This window comes from Conger conger, chromosome 18, assembly GCF_963514075.1.
Source record: "Conger conger chromosome 18, fConCon1.1, whole genome shotgun sequence".
Taxonomy (NCBI): Eukaryota; Metazoa; Chordata; class Actinopteri; order Anguilliformes; family Congridae; genus Conger; species Conger conger.
The window spans coordinates 33,159,722-33,171,575 of record NC_083777.1 but is presented as its reverse complement, the minus strand read 5'-3'; the positions used below and the strand labels follow the sequence as shown (position 1 = coordinate 33,171,575).

General features: G+C 48.8%; 1 protein-coding gene across 6 annotated transcripts in view; it reads left to right on the top strand.

Annotated features, from left to right (window-relative positions):
* Nucleotides 1–1,064: 1,064 nt before the first annotated feature.
* tet1 (tet methylcytosine dioxygenase 1) overlaps nt 1,065–11,854 on the top strand; it is a 33,409-nt gene continuing 22,619 nt past the window's right edge. For 3 of the 6 annotated variants that reach the window (XM_061227871.1, XM_061227868.1, XM_061227872.1), the window contains exons 1-2: nt 1,065–1,332; nt 2,683–4,112. In XM_061227871.1, coding sequence (XP_061083855.1) covers nt 2,829–4,112 — 1,284 coding nt within the window. In that variant the 5' untranslated portion in view covers nt 1,065–1,332; nt 2,683–2,828. Of the gene's footprint in view, nt 1,333–2,682; nt 4,113–4,148; nt 4,165–11,854 lie in introns of those variants that run through there. The other 3 variants (XM_061227870.1, XM_061227869.1, XM_061227874.1) reach the window with 3 other exon arrangements.

Below are 11,854 nucleotides of genomic sequence, written 5' to 3'. Positions count from 1 at the left end.
TAATTGATAAATATATAAATACATCTAGAAATTAATATAAAAATATCCAGGTGCAATTCATTTGCTATATATATATGGTTTAAAAAAAATTTTTATTTTCAGATTGATTTTTGCATTAATTAATTGATTATATATACAGTACTAAGCAAAAATGCAGAGCCCATCCTTTCCTTTCCTGGAATTCGTTTTAGTGTCTGACAGACAGTAACGCAGGAAACATATCTGGTACATTGTTGTGGAGCTTTTTGTGTCATTTTGTGTTAAATATAAGTTTGCTGCATTGATTTAATTGACAAATAAATAGCGTGCACTTAATGGTTCTTTTCACTGGAAAGTAAATAAAAGAAAGGGTGGTCTCTGACTTGCACAGTACTGTATTTACCTATTTATTTCAGCTTTTCATGACTAGCCCAATCTGTCAATCCACTCGATTGAGTACACCAACTAATTACACCTTCCCATGTGTCCGTGGTATTCAATATTCAGCAGAGATATCTTGCTAATTACAATTAGGGACTAATGATATGTTAAAGAGTGCAATAATATAGTTGTGTTTCTTATGGATAACTGTGAAAGATGTTCACAAAGATAACGTAAAGACCACTGGCAATGTAAAAGCATATTATTTTACGAATTTCATTTATTTTCTGCATCTTGCAACTTACCCCAGGATAACAATTTTAGTAGGGCATCTTTGACACAAAAACACGAAAGCAACAGTTTGAGACAAACATGGGCAAGATAAATACTGTAAATAGCATCGGATTGTAGATTAGGGGCCAATAATCAATGCAATTTCAGCCCCCCTTTCCCTTGCGTTTTTTTCGTGCATGTAAGGAAAAACAAATGAAAATATTTAAATAATAAAATAGCTGAAAAAGAAGGTTTTGTATCTTATACTTTTTTCTTTTTTTATTCATATTGTTATTAAATTATACTAGCATACCAAATGATAATGAGTAGAGTAACCAAACAAGCCCGTTGCAGTAGGTAGTACAGTAGTCTGTCCCTGGTTTTTATTCTTTCCGGCTAGCCTCCATTAAAGAGCTTGAGGTGACTGGAGACTGTAGGTCGAGTCTGGGAGAGGGGCAGCCAGGAATAGACTCACATACGTAAACGGTTTAATTGGTGCTTTAACTCTATAGCTATATAACAATAGTATAACTATCGTAAAGAACACTCAATTTGCATATGTTTCGAGGTTTGCCTTAATGCATTACCGTATGAAAGTGGTGCTGTTTACTATATTTACAAAGGAACATACAAGGATCAGCAGGGTCTTGCAAGAGTGGAGTCTTATTAGCAATCCAGCCAGTGCTAACTGTCCTTCTGGTATGTAAAGTGTTTCGGCTGTGAATAAGTGTTCAAAGTGAAAATGTAAATAAAATGGCACAGGTAATAAATATAAATCTAGCGTCACTAGCTTTCACCTATTTAGTCAAAATTCGAACTGGCTAATAGCTAAAACAGTTGGTGTTGCTACAGCGGTTAGCTGGCTGGAGTTCATTAACTAAGTTAGCTCTGAAAGTTATGAACTCGAGCTAGCAATGAGCACGTTGACACAGACGGACTACTGGTGGCCAGCACACTGCCGCCCACGACAGACACAGTGCCTATCTGACAGTCGAGCTAGCAAGTGTTTTTTTAATGCCGTATCGATCTATCTAGGCGTCGTTCGTTGGTTAGCTAGCAAGGTAGGACAGCAGCAGCTAGCTAACTTTAACTCAGTTGGTAACGTCTGTGTATGCGTAGGAACTCCTATATCAACTTATATAATAATGAACTTAGTAGTTTGTGAATGACAGCACTTTGTACATCGTAAACACGCGTCGCGTCTCATTTGATGTATTATGATTGTAAAGGGTGTAACGATTGTGTGTCTTCGTCTGACAGGGAGTTCAGTGTTGTCATTTCGTAACTATCCAAGTTACACGGCCCATCGCCATTCCATTTCTTAAAGAAACAGGACATGAAAAGGCCATGTATTCGTGTCGTTCAGTTTTAACTTTTATGAATTGTGTGAAGTACAAGTCGCCTCACAGCAAGGAGGTCCTGGGTTCGAATCCCCGTCGGCCGGGGCCTCTCTGTGCGGAGTTTGCATGTTCTCCCCGTGTCTGCGTGGGTTTCCTCCGGGTACTCCGGTTTCCTCCCACAGTCCAAAGACATGCAGGTTAGGCTGATTGGAGAGTCTAAATTGCCCATAGGTATGAGTGTGTGAGTGAATGGTGTGTGTGCCCTGCGATGGACTGGCGACCTGTCCAGGGTGTATTCCTGCCTTTCGTCCAATGTAGGCTAGGATAGGCTCCAGCCCCCCTGCGACCCTGTTCAGGATAAGCGGGTTAAGATAATGGATGGATGGATGGATGGATGAAGTACGCCTGGTTTATTTGAGTTTATTGTATGATACCATTTGATGTACGTACTGCAACAAAAATTATTAATCCCTCCACAGTGGCGTATAGCTATCCAGATACGGCATACTTCCCAAATTTTTTGTTTCACATTTTAAAAATGCATCCAATGGAATGTGATCCACGTTGTTTGACGTTTTGGGTCAAACAAATATTATTTCATGCTAACTCTGTGCTTTGTTCCATATTTATGCTTGTGACATAAATATGTATAAATCAGGTCATCACTTTAATCTGATTACTCTTTTTTTTTTCCCTGCACTTCTCTCAGCACAGTGTGAAAATTAGACCATGGACCACTGTTTCCTGAATCTACAAGGAGTTTGGGAAAACAAAAAGCTCCTGCAAAGAACTGCCACCTAATGCCCATGACTGTGCCCTCATTCCCCCACCCCCAAGCCCTCTTCCAGCTGCACTATGCCCCGCCTTCCCAAGCCTCCCAGGAACACTCGTGGGAGAGTGGGGCGGGAGGGCCGCGTATCCAAGAGGCACACCGCCAACTCCCACAAGCCCCGGCGGAAGACCGCACAGAGCAGGGCTAAGGAGCCGGCGCAGTCTGGAGCAAGGGCCCAGCCGCCAGAGAGGCAGCAGGGCAGGGGCCAGGGCAGACTGGCCAAGGAGAGCACGGCTCCCAGGGCATTAGGGTCAATGCGGCTGAGGCGCTCACAGACGGCCCAGTACGGTTTGTGTGAAGACCTCTATGGCAGAAGGAAGTCTCTTCGCGGCATCTTCGTCTCCCAGGCTCCACTGCAGGCCCTACAGCCAATCAGACGGAACCGGGCAGTTAGTGGGCGGGGCCTGCTGGGTGGAGCTCCGAAAGGACATGATGTCACAGCTGGGCGTGGGGAGCAGGGGGGGGAGGAGTCTGACCCAGGCCGCCCTGTTATCCCCCTCTGCGATGAGGAGACAGTCGGGCACTCGGTGTGTGTAATGACCTCCAGTGTAGAAGGTAAACTTAATGGTGGTGCTCCTCAGCACACAAATCCAGACCAAATCATGTCTGTACAGACCGAGGCCCCTGCGGAGGTGGGGCACACTGCTCAGAGCCCAGAGGAACCAGCTCCCCCAGACTCATCTGTCATGGAGACCCCAAAAGAGGACTTGAGCCCAGGTGCTGAAATCCAGGAAGAGATTTGCTCTGCTACGATTACAGACCAGGCAGCCCAGGTCACTCCTGTGAATCTAATGCTAGCAGATTTGCCACAACAGGTCTGTGCAATAGCAGAGTGCTACCCTGCACCTCAGACTCCAGAGACCAAACCTCAAAACCTGGCTCTAGAGCTGCAGATCAACAGACAGACCAAAGAACACACAAATGTTGAGCCGTTAGCGGGACCCGATGCTGATGCAGGGACTGAGGGCAACAGCCCCACGCCTGACTCACAAGCCCTACCAAAGATGATCCTTAGTCTGCAGAGCAAGCTCTCCTGTAGCTGGGAGGGCAGCCCAGCCTGCCACCCCGATGTCCCCCTGGACCCGCAGACGCCAGCCCCAGCCTCGCTCACTGGGCTGGAGCGGGGGGCGGCAAAGAGGACCGAGAGGAGGAAGAGGAGGAGGTGTGGGGTCTGTGAGCCCTGCCAGCGCAAGGCCAGCTGTGGGGCCTGCAGCTCCTGCCTCAACCGCCGGACAGGCCACCAGATCTGCAGCCTGCGGAAGTGCCTGCAGCTGAGGAGGAAGCCCTCTGCTCTCTCCCTGGCCGAGGTAAGGCTCTGCTCTCTCCCTGCGGTAAGGCTCTGCTCTCTCCCTGGCCGAGGTAAGGCCCTGCTCTCTCCCTGGCCGAGGTAAGGCCCTGCTCTCTCCCTGGCTGAGGTAAGGCTCTGCTCTCTCCCTGTGGTAAGGCCCTGCTCTCTCCCTGTGGTAAGGCCCTGCTCTCTCCCTGGCCAAGGTAAGGCTCTGCTCTCTCCCTGCGGTAAGGCTCTGCTCTCTCCCTGCGGTAAGGCCCTGCTCTCTCCCTGTGGTAAGGCCCTGCTCTCTCCCTGGCCAAGGTAAGGCCCTGCTCTCTCCCTGCGGTAAGGCTCTGTTCTCTCCCTGCGGTAAGGCTCTGCTCTCTCCCTGCGGTAAGGCTCTGCTCTCTCCCTGCGGTAAGGCCCTGCTCTCTCCCTGCGGTAAGGCCCTGCTCTCTCCCTGCGGTAAGGCTCTGTTCTCTCCCTGCGGTAAGGCTCTGTTCTCTCCCTGCGGTAAGGCTCTGCTCTCTCCCTGCGGTAAGGCTCTGCTCTCTCCCTGCGGTAAGGCTCTGCTCTCTCCCTGCGGTAAGGCCCTGCTCTCTCCCTGCGGTAAGGCTCTGCTCTCTCCCTGCGGTAAGGCTCTGCTCTCTCCCTGTGGTAAGGCTTGTCCACCTCAGTGGTGAGGGAGCGATGCCCCGTCTGCCCTCGTCTCATGCAGGGGCCTAGTGCTCAGATCTGTACAATGTGAGCATTTCACTGAAATATGTGAGTTAATTTTTCTGTGTGCAGACATTAAAAAAAGATATCGGTGCACTGTATTTGTACCATCGCCTGCTACCTGAACAGGCATCCAGGCCTGCTCTGTGTGAGTGAGGCATTGCCTGATGTATTTCACTGCTGTTGGTATAAAAGCCTGTCAGCTGCCCAACTTCCCAGCTGCCCAACTGCCCACAGCCCTACACATCCATTATTGATCTACCTGATGCTTGAAATATAGCCAGACATGTCCACCGTGTCGCCACAAAGAAGCATATTTTCTTATTCATAATCTGTAGGAATGTGTGCACTGAGGCGTGTGTTGATACATTGTGTGTAAATAACTGAACCTGAGACTGCAGCCTGTACCGTGTGTGACCCTGCAGGCTCTCCCGGCAGCCAGAGCACAGGAGAGGAGATTACCAGTTTTTAATAGTAAAAGTCTCTTTTCACCATTAGTCTCAGGATGTTATTAGTGCACAAGGCTTTAATTTTTTTGTCATTGCTTTCAGTAGAAATTCTCTCATTATGCAATCCAATATCTTGAATTCAAATATTTTAAAATAATTATTTATTAAAAAGTAATGTATGCATAGATTATATTAGCAGTGTTTAACTATGACATTATGACAGCTTGCATTAATCTATATAGCAAATTACTTGATCATGTTCCCATAACAAACTGGGCCTTCTTTATCATACTCTCATAGCTGTCCTGCTGTATTATTCAGTCAGCTGAGCTTGATCAGGCTACCCTACAGTAGAGGGCTTTTAATGCTAAAGTGACTGGTGCTGACCTGGGTTTGGTTCTGTAAGGTTCTATGGTGGTTCCAATTGAGAAAAACATAGACATGTTTTTATTATTCTGCAGCTGTTTCTCAGACAGCTCTGCCTTCTGCTGGACACTGTAGGAATGACCCCAACCCTAACCCTGCTGCTGTGTGAATCACCCCAACCCTAACCCTGCTGCTGTGTGAATCACCCCAACCCTAACCCTGCTGCTGTGTGAATCACCCCAACCCTAACCCTGCTGCTGTGTGAATCACCCCAACCCTAACCCTGCTGCTGTGTGAATCACCCCAACCCTAACCCTGCTGCTGTGTGAATCACCCCAACCCTAACCCTGCTGCTGTGTGAATCACCCCAACCCTAACCCTGCTGCTGTGTGAATCACCCCAACCCTAACCCTGCTGCTGTGTGAATCACCCCAACCCTAACCCTGCTGCTGTGTGAATCACCCCAACCCTAACCCTGCGGCTGTGTGAATCACCCCAACCCTAACCCTGCTGCTGTGTGAATCACCCCAACCCTAACCCTGCTGCTGTGTGAATCACCCCAACCCTAACCCTGCTGCTGTGTGAATCACCCCAACCCTAACCCTGCTGCTGTGTGAATCACCCCAACCCTAACCCTGCTGCTGTGTGAATCACCCCAACCCTAACCCTGCTGCTGTGTGAATCACCCCAACCCTAACCCTGCTGCTGTGTGAATCGCCCCAACCCTAACCCTGCTGCCCCAACCCAATGGACACAATGGCTGCCAGGGCAGTTTAAGCAGGTCTTTAGAATGCCAGCCCAGCTGTCTAATGCACTGTTTACATTACGGGGTGCTGAGTATGTCCAGCATTCATTTTGAAACGTGTCTCTGCAGTTCAGAAGCAGTGCATCACAGGAGTGGCTTAATTAGACCTCCCTCTCTCTGAATCTGAATTTATGTGAAATGTTATTTATTATTAGAATTATTATTATTATTATTATTATTATTATTATTATTATTATTGTTATTAATCCCCCTTTGCCCCTCATCATTTTGAATACTTTTATGAGAGAAAAGATTTTTTAAAGTAATTATTCATTTCACACAAATGTACAATGCCTTTGCTGCATTACACTCCCTGAGTGGTTATGCTACTCTCCTCATGGACAGACTGTCCCTAAGGTTGCCATGGAGGAGTACTGTGTCCATGAAAACATTTAACTTTGCCCCTTTGCTCTGCTAAGAACACTTTGCCACGGCCGAAAGAACAGACTTGAAAATGGGAGAAAAGGCACAGCTTGTAGAAGCCAGTAGCCATTGTGAGCATCACCAGGTGCTGCTATTCTGCCGTTATTATCGCTGGCTCTTAATTCAGACAAAGTGCTGCAGAGACAGGGGTCCTACGGCCGCCATGGTAACGTGCTTCAGTGCCAAACTGTCCCTCTGCGGTGATCAGTGAATGTACAGAAATCCGACCAATGCTCAAAGGTTTCTTGTGAACTTGCAGATATACAGTTTGGCAGTAATCAACCAGAGAACATTTTCAGTTTTCTTTTTTTCTCTTTTGAAGAATTTTTATTCATATATACCCTAGAAGCTGTTTTAAGCAGTATATTAGATCATGTTAGGCTGTAGAATATAGTGGGCTGTAGGCTTCAGTCTGCAGTTGGTGCGCTTTGAGCAGCAAGTACAGTGCTGTGAATAGGGTTAGGGTACAGCGCTGTGAATAGGGTTAGGGTACAGTGCTGTGAATAGGGTTAGGGTACAGGGCTGTGAATAGGGTTAGGGTACAGGGCTGTGAATAGGGTTAGGGTACAGGGCTGTGAATAGGGTTAGGGTACAGGGCTGTGAATATGGTTAGGGTACAGGGCTGTGAATATGGTTGGGGTACAGCGCTGTGAATAGGGTACAGGGCTGTGAATAGGGTTAGGGTACAGCGCTGTGAATAGGGTTAGGGTACAGGGCTGTGAATACGGTTAGGGTACAGCGCTGTGAATAGGGTACAGGGCTGTGAATAGGGTTAGGGTGCAGCGCTGTGAATAGGGTTAGGGTACAGGGCTGTGAATAGGGTACAGTGCTGTGAATAGGGTTAGGGTACAGGGCTGTGAATAGGGTTAGGGTACAGTGCTGTGAATAGGGTTAGGGTACAGGGCTGTGATTAGGGTTAGGGTGCAGCGCTGTGAATATGGTTAGGGTACAGCGCTGTGAATAGGGTACAGGGCTGTGAAGAGGGTTAGGGTACAGGGTTAGGGTACAGTGCTGTGAATAGGATTAGGGTACAGGGCTGTGAATAGGGTACAGCGCTGTGAATAGGGTTAAGGTACAGGGCTGTGAATTGGGTTAGGGTACAGGGCTGTGAATAGTGTTAGGGTACAGGGTTACGGTACAGGGCTGTGAATTGGGTTAGGGTACAGGGCTGTGAATAGTGTTAGGGTACAGGGTTAGGGTACAGGGCTGTGAATACGGTGAGGGTACAGGGTTAGGGTACAGGGCTGTGAATAGGGTTAGGGTACAGCGCTGTGAATAGGGTTAGGGTACAGTGCTGTGAATAGGGTTAGGGTACAGGGCTGTGAATAGGGTTAGGGTACAGGGCTGTGAATAGGGTTAGGGTACAGGGCTGTGAATATGGTTAGGGTACAGGGCTGTGAATATGGTTGGGGTACAGCGCTGTGAATAGGGTACAGGGCTGTGAATAGGGTTAGGGTGCAGCGCTGTGAATAGGGTTAGGGTACAGTGCTGTGAATAGGGTTAGGGTACAGGGCTGTGAATACGGTTAGGGTACAGCGCTGTGAATAGGGTACAGGGCTGTGAATAGGGTTAGGGTGCAGCGCTGTGAATAGGGTTAGGGTACAGGGCTGTGAATATGGTACAGTGCTGTGAATAGGGTTAGGGTACAGGGCTGTGAATAGGGTTAGGGTACAGTGCTGTGAATAGGGTTAGGGTACAGGGCTGTGATTAGGGTTAGGGTGCAGCGCTGTGAATATGGTTAGGGTACAGCGCTGTGAATAGGGTACAGGGCTGTGAAGAGGGTTAGGGTACAGGGTTAGGGTACAGTGCTGTGAATAGGATTAGGGTACAGGGCTGTGAATAGGGTGAGGGTACAGGGCTGTGAATAGGGTACAGCGCTGTGAATAGGGTTAAGGTACAGGGCTGTGAATTGGGTTAGGGTACAGGGCTGTGAATAGTGTTAGGGTACAGGGTTAAGGTACAGGGCTGTGAATTGGGTTAGGGTACAGGGATGTGAATAGTGTTAGGGTACAGGGTTAGGGTACAGGGCTGTGAATACGGTGAGGGTACAGGGTTAGGGTACAGGGCTGTGAATAGGGTTAGGATACAGGGCTGTGAATAGGGTTAGGGTACAGGGCTGTGAATTGGGTTAGGGTACAGGGCTGTGAATAGTGTTAGGGTACAGGGTTAGGGTACAGGGCTGTGAATACGGTGAGGGTACAGGGTTAGGGTACAGGGCTGTGAATAGGGTTAGGGTACAGGGCTGTGAATAGGGTGAGGGTACAGGGCTCTGAATAGGGTGAGGGTACAGGGCTCTGAATAGGGTTAGGGTACAGTGCTGTGAATAGGGTTAGGGCACAGGGCAGTGAATAGGGTTAGGGTACAGGGTTAGGGTACAGGGCTGTGAATAGGGTGAGGGTACAGCTCTGTGAATAGGGTTAGGGTACAGGGCTGTGAATAGGGTTAGGGTACAAGGCTGTGAATAGGGTTAGGGTACAGCACTGTGAATATGGTACAAGGCTGTGAATAGGGTTAGGGTACAGGGCTGTGAATAGGGTACAGTGCTGTGAATAGGGTTAGGGTACAGCGCTGTGAATGGGGTTAGGGTACAGGGATGTGAATAGGGTTAGGGTACAGGGCTGTGAATAGGGTTAGGGTACAGGGCTGTGATTAGGGTTAGGGTGCAGCGCTGTGAATATGGTTAGGGTACAGCGCTGTGAATAGGGTACAGGGCTGTGAAGAGGGTTAGGGTACAGGGTTAGGGTACAGTGCTGTGAATAGGATTAGGGTACAGGGCTGTGAATAGGGTGAGGGTACAGCGCTGTGAATAGGGTTAAGGTACAGGGCTGTGAATTGGGTTAGGGTACAGGGCTGTGAATAGTGTTAGGGTACAGGGTTAGGGTACAGGGCTGTGAATACGGTGAGGGTACAGGGTTAGGGTACAGGGCTGTGAATAGGGTTAGGGTACAGGGCTCTGAATAGGGTTAGGGTACAGGGCTGTGAATACGGTGAGGGTACAGGGTTAGGGTACAGGGCTGTGAATAGGGTTAGGGTACAGGGCTCTGAATAGGGTTAGGGTACAGTGCTGTGAATAGGGTTAGGGCACAGGGTTAGGGTACAGGGCTGTGAATAGGGTTAGGGTACAGCTCTGTGAATAGGGTTAGGGTACAGGGCTGTGAATAGGGTTAGAGTACAGGGCTCTGAATAGGGTTAGGGTACAGTGCTGTGAATAGGTTTAGGGTACAGGGTTAGGGTACAGGGCTGTGAATAGGGTTAGGGTACAGCTCTGTGAATAGGGTTAGGGTACAGGGCTGTGAATAGGGTTAGGGTACAGCACTGTGAATAGGGTTAGGGTACAGGGCTGTGAATAGGGTTAGGGTACAGGGCTGTGAATAGGGTTAGGGTACAGGGCTCTGAATAGGGTTAGGGTACAGTGCTGTGAATAGGGTTAGGGCACAGGGTTAGGGTACAGGGCTGTGAATAGGGTTAGGGTACAGCTCTGTGAATAGGGTTAGGGTACAGGGCTGTGAATAGGGTTAGAGTACAGGGCTGTGAATAGGGTTAGGGTACAGGGCTCTGAATAGGGTTAGGGTACAGTGCTGTGAATAGGGTTAGGGTACAGGGTTAGGGTACAGGGCTGTGAATAGGGTTAGGGTACAGCTCTGTGAATAGGGTTAGGGTACAGGGCTGTGAATAGGGTTAGGGTACAGGGCTGTGAATAGGGTTAGGGTACAGGGCTGTGAATAGGGTTAGGGTACAGGGCTGTGAATGGGGTTAGGGTACAGGGATGTGAATAGGGTTAGGGTACAGGGCTGTGAATAGGGTTAGGGTACAGGGCTGTGAATAGGGTTAGGGTACAGGGCTGTGAATAGGGTTAGGGTACAGGGCTCTGAATAGGGTTAGGGTACAGTGCTGTGAATAGGGTTAGGGTACAGGGTTAGGGTACAGGGCTGTGAATAGGGTTAGGGTACAGCTCTGTGAATAGGGTTAGGGTACAGGGCTGTGAATAGGGTTAGGGTACAGCTCTGTGAATAGGGTTAGGGTACAGCGCTGTGAATAGGGTTAGGGTACAGGGCTGTGAATAGGGTTAGGGTACAAGGCTGTGAATAGGGTTAGGGTACAGCACTGTGAATATGGTACAAGGCTGTGAATAGGGTTAGGGTACAGGGCTGTGAATAGGGTACAGTGCTGTGAATAGGGTTAGGGTACAGCGCTGTGAATGGGGTTAGGGTACAGGGATGTGAATAGGGTTAGGGTACAGGGCTGTGAATAGGGTTAGGGTACAGGGCTGTGATTAGGGTTAGGGTGCAGCGCTGTGAATATGGTTAGGGTACAGCGCTGTGAATAGGGTACAGGGCTGTGAAGAGGGTTAGGGTACAGGGTTAGGGTACAGTGCTGTGAATAGGATTAGGGTGCAGGGCTGTGAATAGGGTGAGGGTACAGCGCTGTGAATAGGGTTAAGGTACAGGGCTGTGAATTGGGTTAGGGTACAGGGCTGTGAATAGTGTTAGGGTACAGGGTTAGGGTACAGGGCTGTGAATACGGTGAGGGTACAGGGTTAGGGTACAGGGCTGTGAATAGGGTTAGGGTACAGGGCTCTGAATAGGGTTAGGGTACAGGGCTGTGAATACGGTGAGGGTACAGGGTTAGGGTACAGGGCTGTGAATAGGGTTAGGGTACAGGGCTCTGAATAGGGTTAGGGTACAGTGCTGTGAATAGGGTTAGGGCACAGGGTTAGGGTACAGGGCTGTGAATAGGGTTAGGGTACAGCTCTGTGAATAGGGTTAGGGTACAGGGCTGTGAATAGGGTTAGAGTACAGGGCTCTGAATAGGGTTAGGGTACAGTGCTGTGAATAGGTTTAGGGTACAGGGTTAGGGTACAGGGCTGTGAATAGGGTTAGGGTACAGCTCTGTGAATAGGGTTAGGGTACAGGGCTGTGAATAGGGTTAGGGTACAGCACTGTGAATAGGGTTAGGGTACAGGGCTGTGAATAGGGTTAGGGTACAGGGCTGTGAATAGGGTTAGGGTACAGGGCTCTG